The sequence below is a fragment of the Octodon degus genome, unplaced genomic scaffold, assembly GCF_000260255.1.
Source record: "Octodon degus isolate 3935 unplaced genomic scaffold, OctDeg1.0 scaffold00297, whole genome shotgun sequence".
NCBI lineage: Eukaryota > Metazoa > Chordata > Mammalia > Rodentia > Octodontidae > Octodon > Octodon degus.
In genome coordinates this window covers 241172-259575 of record NW_004524873.1, presented here as the reverse complement: position 1 = coordinate 259575, position 18404 = coordinate 241172, and the positions used below count along the sequence as shown (strand labels likewise).

Here is an 18404-nt window from a genome sequence, read left to right as displayed (position 1 = left end):
TGTGTGTGTGTGTGGCCAGCTCAGCCCACCAGGGGGCGGGGCTGGCTGGCATGTGGTGCTGGGGGATTGAACTGCGGTCCCTGTGCTTTGCTAAAGCTTGTTCTAAGTAGGTGCTTTAGACCACTGAGCCATCTTACCAGCCCTCAATCCCCGGTTCTGGGGAAAAAAAAAAAAAAAAGAGCTGAGAGGCCACAGGGATAGTATCACCAGCCTCACCTTCAGCCCTGACAGTGGCCTTATGGCCTCTGCCTCCATGGACAACTTGGTGCATGGTGACACCCTTCTCACCCCCACAGCTCTTCTAGCAGCGTCCTGAGCACGCAGTTCATGGCCTGCAACCTGCATCTGGTGACCAGAATCACACAGGAGAATCAGCAATACTAATTCTAACTTTGGCAGGAGTGGACTGAGTCAGAGTGAGAGACCAGCCTCTAGCCACAGAGAGGACATAACTAAACAAATTACTGAGACGCTGTGAAAGAGCCCTACCTTGTGCAGCCCCAGGTGCTGCAGGACCAAAGAACGAGAACTGGGACACTCATGTCAGCGGCGTGCTCCCAGGAAACCCTGGGGATGACACATGCAAGCACCTGCCCCACATGTTTATACCTTGTGGAGGAAAGTGGGAATGGAACTCAGAAAGGGTGGGATGATCCATTTTCCTGAATAACAGACCTAGGATCTAAAGATTACTGAAGAGAGGAGACCTAGCCCTGGCAGAGGTGACTGTCTCTGCTTCAGTCTTCAGGTTTGACTCTGGACACGCTATGATACTTGGAATTCTAAGCTTCAGGAAACTTAGAGATCTTGGCAGCACCATGTACTGGAAGAAAGGGAAATCTTGGGGGCAGACCATGCATACCAGGCCACATATCATCTAAGTAAGCAATACCCTGATGGCAGGGACAACTCAAGATCTCAAGGTACCTTCAAGGTCACTCTCCCACTGTGTGATGAGCAGCACATGGCTCCTCCTGTCCGGGTTACTCTGACACACTCTTGATAATCTGCTTTGATTCCTTACATGCTAGGCTAACAGTTTTCCCATCTTTACCATCTGCCTCCTTTTTGATCAGAACATCAGCTATTTAAGCCCTGTCCTCTCGCCTTTTATGATAAGGTAGCAGAAGTCACACAGCCACCCAATCATTACCTTCTACAGTGTCCTAGACACAGAAATCATTCAGCTAAATTGTCTGCCCCGGGTCCAGGGAGATGGCTCAGTAGAATAAGTGCTTGCCTGGCAAGCTCAAGGGCCTGAGTTCAATCCCCGGTTCCTCCAAAAACAAAAATAAATTGTTTGCCCCTGCAAATACCAAATAATGACCCTTAGAAAACAGCTATCCTGAGCCAAACAGGAGTGACTGAGGCCCACAAGCACAAATCCAACTTGTCCTGAATGACTGTTCTGACAGAAAAGGGATTCTAACAAGTGTCACAGATGGAGAACAAAGTAACTGTGAACCAACACATTCAGGGAACACTTTGGTCAGGGCATAACCTCCATGCTTAAGTTGAAGCAGAGAAATCCTGATCACTGAACTAAAATGGCATCTTACTGCATTTTTACAAGACAGATCAGCCTCTTGTTTAGGGGTATAAAAAGGCTAGACAGCATACTATATTCCATGAGATATGTGAGACACCCAATGCTATTATAAAATAGGCATTGTGTTAGACAGGTTACTATGCCCAGCAAGAAACTATGAGGGCTGGCCAGATAGCTCAGTGGATTAAAGAGCCTATTTAGGCAAATGCAGGGGTTGGAAGTTCTATCCCCAGCCTGCTGTGCTGGCCCCACCCCTAGGGCCCCCTGAAAGGGTGATTGAGACTGGGTGTGAAGGCACACTCCTGTAATCCCAGCACTTGGTGGCTGAAAAACAGGATCACTACGAGTCCAATCTGTGTAGTGAGACCCTGTAGACCCTGCACTAAATACGTTAAAAAGAAGAAAGAAAGAAAAAGAAAACAAACTAATGAAAGTGATCCCAGTACACTGAAGGTGCAGCTCAGATGTAGGCTTGGTTTTGTTGGTCAGCTGTATTAAGCAGTTTCAATGTAACAAGGGTTTATGAGAATGTAGCTCCATGACAGGCTGAAGGACATTTGCATTTATGGAGAACACTGCAGGAAACACTTATTTATTTGTATAATAAAGGCAAAACTATGTTAAGAAGACTAGAGTCAGCCTCACACCCACACAGCAAGGCCAAGCAAGTCTGTCACATACTATACCTCCAAAAGCTAAGAATGCTCTTCAGTGACTAGGTTGAATCAAGACGTCGTCCTATAAATGTGTCCTAAACTGGTAATCAGAACACATTCTGAATCACAAAAATTAGCAAAATATCCCTCTTCTCATTAATGTGACTGGCACTTTGCATTAATTAGGCTTTCTCTGTTATTTTGGCCTCCCGGGTAAGAACTATTACTGAAAGCACACAAAGCCCCACTTTCCACGGACACCCAATTCTCAGGAAGATTCTCTTTCCTCCCGCATGTTCTGTCTCTTAAAGATTAGCTTCCCCCTAAAGCCTATTTTTAAATAGATAACTGCACACTAGTGTCAGAGAGGAATATTTACACATAAATCCTTCCTGAGCACACCCTAGTTCCAAGTGACAGGAGACGGTCATACCTGGAAGGGTGTCTGCCAAAAACACCAAATACAGCAAAGACCCACAGTCACTTTTAATCAACACAAAACCCCTGACCATTTATGTCTTCTTAAAACCCACTAGATTGGGCTGGCAAGAGTTTGAACTGCGTAGTGAGAACCTGCACCAAATACATGAAAAACAAAACAAAACAAAACACTAGACTATAATTCTCAGCCATATTCTAAAAAAGGTTATTCCCTCCTCTTTTTCTAACCAGTGTGAGGGTTGAACCCCTGGCCTTCACACTAAACTGTATCCCCAGCCTTTATTATTTTTTTAAATTTTAGGATGAGGTTTAAGTTGCAAAGTGAACCTGGTGTGGTTATGACTACCAAAGATAGAATTGTGTTCATCCCTTAGTGCATTTAAGAAAGAGACACCTCACTACACTGTGTAGTAGCTCATTCCCCTAAAATAGAACACCAACCCACTCAGAAATTCTATGGAGTATCCACTGACTGATGCACTACACAGTCAGTTACGGTTTGTTGGTAATTTTATTATTATACTTCATTTGATCCTACAGGACAAAAGGCACATTCCTGGTGACCTCAGACAAGAGGGCACTCAGGGCAGCATGGTTTATCTTCTGGCATGAAGGAAGGACTAATGACATTCAAAAGCAAAGGTTAAAAGGGCCGGCTTGATAGCTCAGCAGACTAAAGTGCCTACTTAGGCAGAGCGCAGTGGCCAGGTTCAATCCCTGGTGTGCCAGCCCAACCCGTGGTGTGCACTGAGACGATGACTGAGACTGGCATGGTAGCGTGCACCTATAATCCCAGCACGTGGGAGGCTGAAAATAGGAGAATCATTACGAGTCCGATCTTCATAGTGAGACCCTGTTGACCCCGTCCTAAATACAAAAAAAAAAAAAGAAAGAAAGAAAGAAAAGAACAACATGAAAAATAAAATTTCCATGAGGAAAAAACACATTAGTGATAAGCATGTGACAACAATGACTATAGAGGGCAATGGAAAAATGCTTTACACATCAACTTGATTCAGTCTGTGATTGTGATGGGAGACTGGCACAGATTGTCTCAGTAAATTTAAAGACTGTTAAACACACACATAAAAATTTAAAATTCCATTGGAAATGTCAGTTGTACCAGGACACAGCAGTGTGCATCTGCAGACCCATCTACTAGAAGGCTGAGACAGGAGGACTACCTAAGACCAGCCTGGGCAACATGAGGAGATCCCCCATCAGGCTCACACCCCGCCCCCCCAGTCTGAAAAAAGAAAAGTGGAGTGTGCATGTATGTATGAGCCACTGACAAACAGTATATACTTAGAACTCTTGGGACATTTCTTTTAGGTTATATTATTTTCTGGACCATTCTACATAAACTACATTAAGCTCTTCATTTTATTTATTGCATCTATTATATTCCACTATATAAGGAATTTTCATGGGAATTTGAAACTACTTGCTTCAACTGACAAATTTATTTAAAAAAAATTTTTTTTTAAATCATTCATTCATTCATTTACTCATTCATTTATTCATTTGGTACAGGGTCTCACTACACAACATGGTGTGCCTGGGCTTTGGAGCTGGCTGGCTGGCATGGTGCTCCTGGGACCCCAGGACCTGCAGCACATGTGGTACTAGGGACTCAAACCCAGGTTTTTGTGCTTGCCAGGCAGGCATTTAGACTGCTAAACTATCTCCCCAGCCCCTTGACTACATTCATTCTTTTTTGCTTATGTATTTGGCACAGGGTCTCACTACATAGCTTGGACTCTTAGTGATCCTCCAGTTTTCAGCCTTCCCAGCGATGGGATTACAGGCATGCGCCACCATGTCCAGTTTTAGGGCTGCACAGCATGTGGTACCAGGGATCAAACCCCAATCATTGTGCTTGCCTAAGCTGGTGCTTAGTCTGGTGAGCTGTATCACCCCGACAACTTTGCTATTATTTTTCACATTTACAAGGTTTTGAAGCTGGGGAGATGGCTCAAAGGTCTAAGTGCCTGCCTGGCAAGCACAAGGGCCTGGGTTTGATCCCAGTACCACATGCCATACAGGCCCCAAAACTGGACATGGTGGCACATGCCTGTGATCCCAGTGCTGGGGAGGCTAAGATAGGAGGATCACTAAGAGTCCGAACTATATAGCAGAGACCCTGTACCAAATAAATAAAAGATAATGAAAGAAAAAAAAAGGTTTTGATCCAGTATGGATTCTTACATTTGTGCCAACTGAACACTTTCGCACATTTATTCAGTTCCCACCATCATGCATCCCTTTTTGAACTAAAGGAGATGACTGCAGAGGTGTTGCCATACTTCACATTAATTCAAGTTTGTTTTGGGGCCGGGGAGATGACTCAGTAGAATAAGCACTTCCCCAGCAAGTGCAGGGGTCTGAGTTCAATCCCCGGTTCCGCCAAAAGGAAAAAAAGAAAAAGTTCTTTCTACTTTGCATTTGCATGTTTGCAAGTAAAGTCATGATAGTGAAGCAGTCTTACATTCTACCTTTAGGAATTCTCTTCTTGTGAAACCTTTCAATGTGAAGAAAGGCTAAAAACCACACTGTTTAAATTACAAAGTTTCCCTGTGTTGGGAGTTTATCCACGTCATTATCTACACTACTAAAAGCTCTACTATGTTGCTTACATACAAATGGTTTCTCTCCATCATGACTTCTTTCATTGACTTGAAAGGAATTGTATAATTAGTAAGGGTTTCCTACACTGCCTACATTCATAGGGTCTCTCTCCACTATGAGTTCTTGTCTGTCCTCTAAAGGAACTAGAACTGAAAATTTTCCATATTGCTAAAATAGGATTTCTACACAGTGTGGATCCCTTGACATGAAGAGAACTAGAATAAGTGAAGACTTTATCACAATGCTTAGATTCACAGGATTTCTCTCCGGTGTGCATTGTTTACGCCTTCATAAGGAACCAGAACAACTAGAAACTTTCCAACATAGTTGAAACAGACAGGTCTCTCAGACAGGTCCTTTAATGTTTCAGAAAGTATTGGTGATAACTAGAGACTTTCTTACATTCCTTATTTTTCTTTCTTTGTTTTTCTGTTGTTTCTGTTATTGGTGGTGTGGTTTTTTTTTTTTTTTTTATCAGAGTTCATTCATTTTTTTTAAATACTTATTTATTTTTATTTATTACATTTATTTTTTATTGTGTGTGTGTGTGGCCAGCTCAGCCCACCAGGGGGCGGGTCTGGCTGGCATGTGGTGCTGGGGATCGAACCGCGGTCCCTGTGCTTTGCCAAGCTTGTTTCAAGTAGGTGCTTTAGACCACTGAGCCATCTCTCCAGCCCCTTGTTTTGTTTTTTGAAATAGTGTCTTACTATGTAGCCTAGGCCAGCCTTGAGCTCACTATAGAGGCCGGGCTGGCCTTGTTCTCACTGTGATCCTCCTTCCTCCTGCCTTAGCCTTCTGAGTACTGGGATTATATAAATGGGTTATGTCCAGTGTGAGCTCTAATAGGCACGTTTAGGGATGAATCAGTGACTTCACACAACAGGCTCTACCACACTTTAACTTCAGGTATTTACTTGTTCACAGGTGCATTTACAATCTTGCAGAAAACTTCTGCACACTGACCTCCTTTTTTATGAACACAAAGGCTCTTTACCACTTGACTTCTTAAATTTCTCCTGGGATTTTTGTGATCATCTTCAACATTTTTGATTTTCTCATTTTCTTCCTATTACAGCTAGCTAGGTACCAGAATCATCAAACTAAAATACTTCTATACACATAGAAATTATATGAAATGCAACCAATAATGGAAAGAGCACCAAAACAACTACAGAAAGATGTGAGGAGGCTGATACAGGAGAATCACAAGTTCAAGCTGAAACTCAGCCTAGACAACTAAACAAATTAAATTAGTAAAACCTTCTCTCAAAATATAAAATAAGCTAAGAGTGTATCTTGGTGTAAAGGCCCTGAGTGCAATCCCTAGTACTATACGGGGAATGATCTGATTAATAACACCGATGTAAATACAAGTTTTATGGGCCAAACAGATAGCTCAACAGATTAAAGTGCCTGCTTAGGGAGATGCAGGGACTGGGGTTCAATCCCCAGTGTGCCGTGCCAGCCCGGTTCCCAGGTCGCACTAAGATGAGAAGGCGATTGAGACTAGGCATGGTGGCGTGTGCCTATAATCCCAGTACTTGGGAGGCTGAAAACAGGAGGATCACTACGAGTCCAATCTGTGTAGTGAGACCCTGTACTAAACACATTAAAAAAAAGAAAGAAATATAAGCTTTACAATGTCCTTCAATGTATATATACTTACATTACTTTTTTTTTTTCCAGAACTGGGGATTGAACTCAGGCCCTTGAGCTTGCCAGGAAGCACTTATTCCACTGAGCCATTTCCCCGGCCCCAAAGGGTCTACAGAGTATTCAGGGTCTCACTACTAGATCGGACTTATAGTGATTCTGTTTACAGTCTCCCAACAGCTGGGATTACAGGAGTGTGTGCCACCACGCCCAATCTCAATTGCTGGCTCAGCATGCCTTTGGGGGCTGGGCCAACACAGCAGGCCTGGGGATTGAACCCTTGGCCCCTGTGCCTGCTTGCAAGCACTTTAATCCACTGAGCTATTTGACTGGCCCTTCATTAATTACTTTTAGTAGGTTGGCATTGTAATATTTATTAAAATAATGCTTAATAGGAGAAGGCCACTTGGGCCTCCCTTCTGTCCCTGTCTTGAACAGAAGCTTTATTTCCCCAATAAATATTCTGCTCTCAACCTAAAAAAAAAACAACAAAACAAAACAAAACAAAAAACCTACTTCATAGAAATAGCAAAAACCAACAAGCTATGTAAAATTTCAACTAAAACCCAAAAATGTCCAATATATTCTTTCATTAGCTAAATAAAAGCCCAAGACAAACATCTGATATAATAAAGTACTGCTATAAATTATTTTAACTATCTACAAGCTATTCAGCAATATTGAAAATCATAATCTCACTTAAAAATAATTTGTTTTCAAAGTACACAAGAATGAACTGGTAGGGGCCAGGGAGATAGCTCAGTAGAATAAGTGCTTGCCAGGCAAGCTCAAGGGCCTGAGTTCAATCACCGGTTCTGCCAAAAAAAAAAAAAAAAAGAATGAATGAACTGGCAAAAAGAGGAAAAACAAAAAGTTTGTATGAGTCATGCTGGCCCTGCCACCAGGGCATGCTGAGATGCAATTGGGACTGGGCTTGGTGGCACCTGCCTGTAATCCCAGAGCTTGGGAGGCTGAAAACAGGAGAATCACTACAATCTATGTAGTGAGACCCTGTACACTCTGTAGACCCTGTCATAAATTCATTTAAAAAAACCAAAAAAAAAAAAAAGAAAGAAAAAAGAAAAACCCCCAAAATAATAATAATAGTATGAGTAGTATTTTTTAAGACAGGGTGTCCCTATGTAATTCAGGCTGGACTTGACCTCACTATGTACCCAGGCTGGTCTCAAACAATGCAGGATTTCTCCTGCTCACCCTCCCAAATCCTGAAATTATAGTCATGCACCACCATATCCAGCTATAAAGATTAAAAAAAAAAAATCTAGTTAAAGTTAGAAGTATAGCTCAGCAACTGAACATATTTCTACCATGTGTGATACTCTGGGTTCAACTGCAGAACCAAATCAAACCACATTATTTAAAAACAGCACTATGAATTCGAAGTCATTTTCATAATTCTGACTTTATAAACATTAACAGTTTGATACAGGCTGGGCATAGTGGTACACGCCTGTGATCCCAGCACTCAAGAGGCTGGGGGAGGAGGAGCACTGCAAGCTCAAGAGCAGCCTGGGCTACAAAGTGAGCTCACAGCCAGCCTGAACTGTACAGCGAGACCCTGTCTGAAAAAGACCCCGCCCCCCAAAAGTTATTAGTACATGATGACACTACATAATAATTACATTCGTTGTGGGGAGTCAGTGCATGTACAGAACAATTAATTCCTGTTCCCTTCTTCTCCATCTCTTGCTCTCCTTCCCCTTGGCAAAGGAGAGCGTTGAGTAACATTCTCTACCCTCTCTCATTTTATCAAGAAATTTTCCAAGAATTTCATACAGAAATATATGTCACCAGGTGTAATGGTGTATGCCTGTAATCCCAGGTAATTAGGAAGGTGAACTGGGAGAATTCATGTTCAAGAGCAACTTGGTCAAATTAGCAAGGCCCTTTCTCATAAGACAAAAAAAAAAAGAAAACATAGCTTAACAATTAAGCCTGCTTGGCTAACATGTACAAGGCTCTGGGCTCAACCTCTATACCTTTTTTTTTTGTGTGTGTGTGTGCAACTTGGGATTGAACTCAGGCCCTCGTGCTTGCCAGGGAAGCGCTTATTCCACTGAGCCATCTCCCCGGCTCCTCAATCTCTATACACCCCACCTGTGAAACATGTCAATATAACAGTATTAGTGGTCAATGAAACTTCGTAAGAAAAATATAAGATATGAAATGATTCTGTGATGCTAAAGTTAAATTGGACTATCATTTTAACATATACTATTAAAAGATACACAGTTTCTCATTCTGTCACTATAATGGCCAGCAATAATGTCTTCTTCCTTATATCAACTCCATATGGAACAGATTTGGGCCTCCAATACTTTCTCTGTTAAACGAGAATCAGTTTTAGGGACATGGGTGAAATATGTCTTAGGGCAGGAAAAAAATCTAGATGAGCTGGGTGTGTTTGGCATATACCTGGAAACCCAGCACTCAGGAAACTGAGGCAGGAGAATCACAAGACCTGTTTGCGCTATGTACTAAGGCCCTATCTCAAAAACACAGTCAAAGAAAAGAAGAGAGGAACGAAGGAAGGGATAAAGGAAGAAGGGAGAGAAAAAATGAGCCTGGAACAGCTTGTTGTCAGAAGCAAGAAGGGTTGTGCTATAAAGACTAAGAAGCTAGACTTTCATAAAGTGATCATTAAAAAGAGAATAATTAGAGCAAAATGGAATGAGTCTTTGACAAGCTATGAATTCATGAGACAGAAAAGGGAAAGTTAAGTACACAGAAAGAGACCTGTAAGGAAGGGTACATAATAGGACATCTGATGCCTCGTGTTAACAAGGGTTTGATTCTCTTACTTAGCAAATAATTGTATATGAAGTCCAGCCATGCGATGTTGCTCTAGTACATGGGGGAAGGGTACGAGCAGGGCATTGTGACTAAGCTAAATGGTCCCAGAATAAAGCAAATCATGTGCCAAGAACAGGCCAGTCAAATCAGGAGGGTAGCACACACACATGCATGCGTACACACACACACACACACACACACACACACACACAAACACACACACACGTCTAGGTAGCCAACAGCCACACAACCTACTTCAGAAGGAAAGGGAGTGAGACATGGTGGTGCATGTGTGTAATCCCAGCACTTGGGAGGCTGAGACAGGAGGACCGCCAGGAGTGTAAGGCCAGCCTGGCTACACAGTAAGACCCTGTCTCAAGAGACAAAAAAAGGGCCAGGGATATAGCTCAGCAGTGCAACGCCTGCCTGGCAATTGCAAGGTCAAGAGTTCAATTCCAAGTTTAAAAAAAAAGAGAAAAAAAAAACCGAACAGCACGTATATACTAATAATCATTATTTCAAATAATTTAAAACATAGATTAATCTTGCTTGTTATGTAAAGTGTAACTTTCTATAGTAAGATTCTCTTACCATAAGGATTCACAACTGTCTAACTAGAGTATCAATACATATAGAATTTTTAGCTGAATGTTATGCTCACGAGTTTAAAAAAAAAAATACTTATGGTCTCTTGCTAAAATTTACTGTGCCAGTTTTCATTCTTAGAAGTAGAATGGGCATGGTGGGGCATGCCTGTAATGCCAGCATTCAGGAGGGTGAGGTAGGAGGATTACCCTGTGTTGAGGCCAGCCTGGGCTACACAAGTGAGTTCAAAGCCAGCCTGCACTACAGAGACCTTGTCTCAAAAACAAACAAAACAAAAAGTATGAGAGTGTTAAAGATGGCTAATGTAGTATCTCATAGCCAGGCATGGTAATGCACACCTATAATCCCAGTACTTGGGAGGCTGAGGTAGGAGGATCCCCATTAGTCCTAGGCCAGCCTGAACTACATAGTGAGACCCTGTCTCAAAACCAAAAACAAACAACCCCCTCCCCACATTTCCAGTCAGTTTCTTGCCACTATTACTTCAACATATTTTAAGATCTTTATTTATTTTTATTTTTTAAAAATTGTTTTGGCAGAACTGGGTATTGAACTCAGGCCCTTGTGCTTGCCAGGGAAGCGTTTATTCTACTAAGCTACCTCCCTGGCCCCCCTTAAGATATTTATTGATTCAACATGTATTTATTGTGTATCCATCATATACAAGCATTAAATTCTAAGGATATAATTATAAACCAAAAATCTTCAGTTTACTACAAACAGATCAATCACACAATTGAATATGTAATGAAAATCTAGTGTGAGTAGCATAAAACAGATACCAACCTATGAGCATTCATTACACTCATTACTGCAGGAGTAAGTGTTGAACAAACTTGCCCTAGACTGGGCATAGGGGAAGCAGTATCAAAGTTTCCAAAAGATGTGACACTTGAACTGAAATCTGAAGGATGACTTAGTTAACTGGGTCAATTAGGGACAGGGGACAAAATCATCTTTTCTTTTAAAAGGATCCCTCTAGTTGCAATGTAGAAGTTAGATAAGATACTCAGGAGATCATTAAAGTAGAACAGGCTAGAAACAACACAAGTTATTAATGGCCGTGCAAAGATAGACATGAACAGATCCAGATCTGCTTAGTAAGTCAAGCCAATAGGACTGTAATGGACTGAATATGAGGCAAATAAGAAAGAAACCATGGGGCTCATGAGATGGCTCAGTGGTCTAAAGCACCTACTTAGAACAAGCTTAGCAAAGCACAGGGACCACGGTTCAATCCCCCAGCCCCACATGCCAGCCAGCCCCGCCCCCTGGTGGGCTGAGCTGGCCACACACACACACACACACACACACACACATAAAAAAAAAAAAGAAAGAAAGAAACCTTGGTGAATAGCTCCTGAATTTTTGGCTTGGCTAGATCCTACAAAAACACCACAAACTTAGTAACTTAAAATACCAGCCTACTAGCTTACAGATTCATGGAGTCTACAGAAGAGAACCCACTTCCTTGCCCTTTCCTGTATGTAGTTAATGGTGACCACTCCTACGTTCTACAAAATTAAAAAAATAATTATCCCTTAGCCACCTACTGGAGTTTATTGAAAATATATAACAAAGAAAAGGAATAAGCCCTAATGTCCTGCTTAGGCGAAACTCCCTGATCTCATGTTTTTTTCCTTACCTGATCCTAAGAACTTTTATCTTTAAAGCTACTGCCACTTTTTCTATCCTTCTAGGTTTTTCTTCTTGAGACTGATTGCATGATGATGAAACATGTTCTGCTTAAGTCAGCCTTCCTTCCTCAACCATTTTTCTTTTCCTCTTACATAGAAACTCACAACTCACATGCCCTTTTCTTTCTTTTTTAAATTTTATTTATTTATTGTGTGTGTGTGTGTGTGTGTGTGGCCAGCTCAGCCCACCAGGGGGCGGGCTGGCATGTGGTGCTGGGGGATTGAACCGTGGTCCCTGGGCTTCGGGCTTCGCTAAGCTTGTTCTAAGTAGGTGCTTTAGACCACTGAGCCATCTCACCAGCCCTCACATGCCCTTTTCAATTTTAAAGATTTTCTACTTAACAACAGATGTGGAAGGGGTACAAAAAGAGATCTTTAGTCCTAGTCTAAAGCTTCCAATTTTTCCTTACATGCTAATTAGAATGTTTTAATAACATAACTGAAGGGAAATATGGGGAAACAGAATGAACAAAGACCTGAGAGCTGGTTTAGTGGCACATACCTGTCATCCAATGAATACAGAGGCAGAGGCAGAGGGACACAAAGTTCAAGCCTAACCTAAGCAGTTTAGACACAGAGAGAACATGTCTTAAAATAAAAATTTAAAAATGGCTGCAAAGGGATGGCAAGATAGCTGTGGCCTAAGCACCTGCTTAGGCAAGCACAGGGACCAGGGTTTGAACCCTGGTACCACATGCCATACTGGCCCTGCCCCTGGGCACACTGAGCCAGCCACAGAGACAGGGGCGTGGTGGTGCATGCCTGTAATCCCAGCACTGGGAAGGCTGAAAACAGGAAGATTATTATGAGTCCAAACTGTGTAGTGAGACTCCATACCAAATACATGAGAGAGAAAAAAAGGAGATGTAAAACATAATAAATATTGTTGCTGTTATTAGTTAACTAATTACAAACTAAAGACCTCCCTGGCCAGAGTGAATGGATCTGGGGATGACATGGGCTTCTGTAACTACACAAATTACTCTGCATCACATTCTGCACTGACCCAGTTTCATTCTTGATCTCAATAAGAGCCAATAAAGCAACCGAGTTATCACAAATCTAATTTAGTTGCCTTAGCAATTAAAATCAAATAAAAAGAAATCTACATTTTAATAACCTATTCCAAATTATGTTTTTGTATTCACACTCTCATCTTTAACAAGGTATAAATATAAGATTTTGTTTAACTTACTGGCAGTACTAAGGCTTGGACCTAAGGCCTTTCCACTAAACTATATCCATAACCTACTTTTTTTTTCCCTCCCCAGTACCAGGGATTGAACTCAGGATCTTGTTCTTGCCAGGCAGGCACTTACTCTACCGAGCCATCTCCCTGGCCCCCTAACCCACTTTTATTTTGAGACAGAATCTTTCTAAATCACTAGATAGCTCAGAGGAGCATCCTACCTCAGCCTCCCAAAGTGCTGAGACCATAGGCTTGCATCACCATGACCAACTAAAAATTTTAAGAGGTTTTAGAGACACATCTAGCTATGTTTTATTGAGACGTAGCATGCCTTAATAGAAACCTGAAGGGTAAATCTGCTCTCCTGTGGACCATACATGGTTTAAAATAGAATTGAGTCTGAGGCCAAAGTGGTCTAAGTATCTGTCTGGCAAGGACGAAGACCCAGGTTCCATCCCTGGCACCATATGCAGTGCTGGCCCCAAAATAGAGCATGGTGGAGCACACCTGTAATGCCTGGGCTGAGACAGGAGGATCACTATGAGTCCATAGTGAGACCTGGTACCAAATAAATAAATAAATAAATAAATAAATAAATCCCAGTGCTGGGGAGGCTGAGACAGGAGGATCACTACAGTCCAAGCTGTAATGAGATGCTGTACAAACAGATAAGTAAATATTTTTTTAAAGAAATGACAACTTCCAGGAGTGCTGCTCATAGTGCCACACAACTGTAATCCCGGTACTCAAAAAAGAGGCAGGAGGATCACTGTGAGTTTGAGGCCAGCCTGAACTACACAGTGAGATCCTATCTCAAAACAAAAAATATCTCCCAGGAGCTATGCCAATCTACTCCTATACAGCAACATGAAATCACAGTTGAGAGCGGCCAGAGTTGCCCCAAATCAGTTTCCACTATCTAATCTGCAGGTCTTACAGTTACTATCAGTATTGTGAGACAAATATAAAAGAACTTATTCTTTTTTTTCCTTTTTTTGTATTTTAGAGAAGGAGCTACAGGGTGTTCAGGGTCTCTACTAGATCTGACTTAGTAGTGATCCACCTGTTTACAGCCTCCCAAGAGCTGGGATTACAGGCATGCACCACCACACCCAGTCTCAATTCCTATCTCAGCGCGCCCCGGGGGCAGGGCCAGCATGGCAGGCCTGGGGATTGAACCCCTAACCCTTGTGCCTGCTTGCAAGCGCTTTAATCTACTGAGCTGTTTAGCTGGCCTTTAAGAATTCACATTCTTTACTCATGTATTTTATGAGATCTTTCTGAAATCAGGTTGGACCAACCCAGCTATTATTATAGGACTTTGATTTTACTAATAGTAAAAGACACTGACACAATGAAAGACACAGAAATGGTGCCATGACCAAATTACAGTTTCACAATCTGCATCTACACATTAAAATTTTCGAAGTGTTAGATTTTAATCAGTGAAATAAATATTGAGAACCTACCAAATGTTCCTCACTACATTGATGCTATAAAAGAATAACAATTCAGCGACTGCCAAAGGCTTATGAAATTTGGAAGTCCTAATTACCACATCCTATGACACAGGGCTAGATTTTAAAGGGGACTTAGAGAATCCAATGGGAGTCCCTCAGAACCAGGGACACTAATAAATTACAATGCACAGAGCAAGAGTATTTTAAGGTAACTAAAGCACTTAGCATTCAGTCTTCGTACTAAGTGATTCCTATTCACATAAACATCCCAGAAATAATTTAATTTAGAAAATAAAGTACAGGCCACATGTGGTACATTCTTATAATCCCTGCACTGGAGAGGCAGAGGCCGGAGAATCACCATAAATTTGAGGCCAACCTGGGCTACACAAGGCATTCAAGGTCAGCCTGAACTACATAAATTTCTCAAAAAAAAAAAAGAAGTAAAATAGAATAGATCCTAGCAAAAACTTAAAAACTTCAGTCTATGCATCTATAAAATATGGTGTGGCTGCCCTCTGCTGGTCCAAAAAGCAATAGCTCCATGACACCAGTAAAATTGTTGGCAGAAAAGCAAAACAGCCAATGGCTAATCTAAATTCACCTCGCTTTAGATTATGGCTGCTTCATAGTCTTTTTTTTTTTTTTTGGGGGGGGGGTGTGCAGGGGAGGGAGACCCGGGATTGAACTCAGGCCCTTGCGCTTGCAGGGAAGCATTTATTCTACTGAGCCATGTCCCCCGCCCCTTCATAGTCAGTTGACTGTGGATCAGTCAAAGGCAATGTCAAAAATGGCTGTTTTCAGTGCAACCGCTAACAAGGAAAGTCAGCCAGAAAACTGTACATCTTGTGTTATTAGAACAGAAGGTAGTCTAAAATGTACTTTCATTTTAACTGCATTGTATGATTTTTAGCAGCAGGTTTTCTTTCCTAAATAGACTTCTCTTGGTGTTCATGATGGTTTGGGGGTGGGGGGTGGGAAAGGTGCTAGGGGCTGAACCCAAGTTAACATTTTTTTTTTTTAAATGTAACTTTTTTTTTGTATCTGACTCGGTGTCTTTTGTAAAAAATTTATTTATTTGTGTGTGTGTGTGTGTGTGTCCCCAGCTCAGCCCACCAGGGGGCGGGGCTGGCTGGCATGTGGTGCTGGGGATTGAACCGCAGTCCCTGTGCTTTGCTAAGCTTGTTCTAAGTAGGTGCTTTAGACCACTGAGCCATCTCACCAGCCCCGTTAACATTTTTAATATGAACCTTTACAATTTAGAGGTGAAAAAGTCAATGACTTTTTGACCTGTTAGGAGTCCACAGAGCACACAGATCATACATGGTCATTTGATAGGAGACTAGAAAATACGAGTGGTTCCAGCTGTTAAAGCTGCCACCCTATCGAGCTTTTCACAAGGAAACTTGATTATCCCAAACAAAAGGCCTGATTGAGACCAGAAGTATTTCAGACTTCTTCAAGATTTTGGAATATTTGCAGATACACCAACATCTACACATAAAACTCATGTATGTTCCATATATGCTTTACATGTGTAACCAAAGAGTAATCTCATACAATATTTTCAGGTACCATCTGTTCCTGCTACTTAGGAGGACTGTGCATTCAGGGGTAGTCTGGAACACTTAGCCAAGGTCCCATCTCAAAAAAGAAGAAATAGGGGCCGGGGAGATGGCTCAGTAGAATAAGTGCTTCCCTGATAAGTGCAAGGGCCTGAGTTCAATTCCTGGTCCCACCAAAAAAAAGAAAAGAAAAAAATATAATATTGTTAATGTGCCTGTGTTTGACTCCAACTTATCACTTGAGATTGAATGGGGAATTTTCCACTTACAGCATTATGCTGCTAATTGAAAAACTTCAGATTTTGAGGCATGTGAAAATTTCAGATTTTTGGATTAGGGATGCTTAACCTATATTTATTGTTTTGTTCTTTTGAGACAGGGTCTATGTAGTTCTGGCTGACCTTGAACCTACTGTGTAGTGCAGGCTGACCCAATGTGCAGCAATCCTGCCTCGGTGCCATCATGCCCCACGCACCTATATTTGTTATACTTCTAAAAAACTTACATAACCTTTAGTTTGTTCCTAAATACAATTAATAAACTAAAACAGAATCAGCACTCTTCTAACTTTCAGCACTGGCATAGCCATCTGGGCTGACTAACCCTGTCATGAAGAAATTTTGGATAAACTTTTGTTTTTAAATTCATTATTTGAAGGTATTGAAGACTGAGCTAAACTAGAGAAAAACTAAACACTGAGATCCAGGAACTGGTGGCTGTTGCCTGACATACACCCCCATTCTAATCCACAAAGAGCTCAGGTAGTCTTGCCTTGCTAGCTTGAAGTGTCAGAGAAGGCAGCAACTGTAGACATGAGCTCAAGGCCAGCCTAACCTACACAGTGAGACCCTGTCTCAAAAAGAAAACAAAACAAAAACAGTATAAACTACAAGGCCGTCTGAAAAAAAAAATTATGCCGTGTCATTGAGGAAATCCCACCAGTGCCACGTAAGACATAAAGGTCTTCCAGAAAAGCTTTAGGAAAATATTCTGAGGGGTATTAATGGCAATGTGTCTTTTATTCTAATACATAATGAATCACTTAACTTAAACATTCGTTGTATTTTTGCAACACACCTAGTGCATAAAAATCAAACAAGTTCAGACTTCATAAAGAAAAGAAATAGAGGTCTACTTTAAGTTTTTAAACATAAAAATACATTCTTAAATAGGAGACAACAAAATGTGATTTAATATTCTAGAGATTAAGCTTTACTTTTAAAAACATTCTAGAATAAAAAGCAACTCACGTATCTAGCTTGGTAAGAGACAGCTTAACCCAGGTGAAATGTATGTGCAAATTTTTTAAAACAATGATGACAAAGGCATGAATATTGCCTGGTAACCATGTAAAAGTGATTCTGACTTCAAATAAAACCATAAAGGAGCACAGACGTCAGTCAAAGTTTTACAACATGAATAAGCTTAACACCAGTGAAAATACAGGATTAATAACATTAAAGATACTGTATACCTGACAAACTATTGGGCTGATTTCAAATCTGGGGTTTCACTGTTAGTCACTTTCTTTCCCACTTTTTTTTTTAAAATCTTTTATTTATTTGATACACAATCTCACTACATAACTCAGGCTCATAGTGATCCTCATGTCTCAGCCTCTCAGCACTGGGATTACAGGTGTGCGCCATGGCGTCTGGTTTCAGTGGCTGGCTAGGAGGGCCCAGGGCTGGGCCAGCACAGCATGTGGTACTGGGGATTGAACATGGGTCCTTGGCTTGCCAGGCAGGCACTCAGACCTCCAAGCTATCTCCCCAGTGTGTCACTTTTTAAATTCTGGCTACCATAACTGACCTATACTAAGTGTTTCTAATTCAAGTCCAAAAGTATCTTCTAATTCAAGTGCATTTACTATAGTTTCTAGTAATACTAGAAATTCCAACATGTATTACCTTGTCCTGAAGAGTTTGCTGACATCTTGTTTTGCTTCAACTGTGCTCAGTAGCAACTGATCAGCCCTTTACCATCACCTGTAAAAAAGGTATGTACACACATCTAAAATGTACCATACTTTAATGTAAACTAAAACTAAAAGTTCAGAGCAGCTAGTCCAGGGATGGGGAGATAGCTCAGAGGCATAAGCACCTATGTGGCAAGCACAATTGCTTGGTCCCAAGTTCCAGCCCTG

General features: G+C 41.4%; 1 protein-coding gene across 1 annotated transcript in view; it reads right to left on the bottom strand.

The window, feature by feature from the left end:
- Positions 1-18404, bottom strand: part of Inip (INTS3 and NABP interacting protein) — a 30415-nt gene that overhangs the window by 11011 nt on the left and 1000 nt on the right. Inside the window, exon 2 of the mRNA XM_023707543.1 lies at positions 18169-18246. Within this exon, the coding sequence (XP_023563311.1) occupies positions 18169-18193 (25 nt within the window). The 5' untranslated portion in view covers positions 18194-18246. The remainder of the gene's footprint in view (positions 1-18168; positions 18247-18404) is intronic.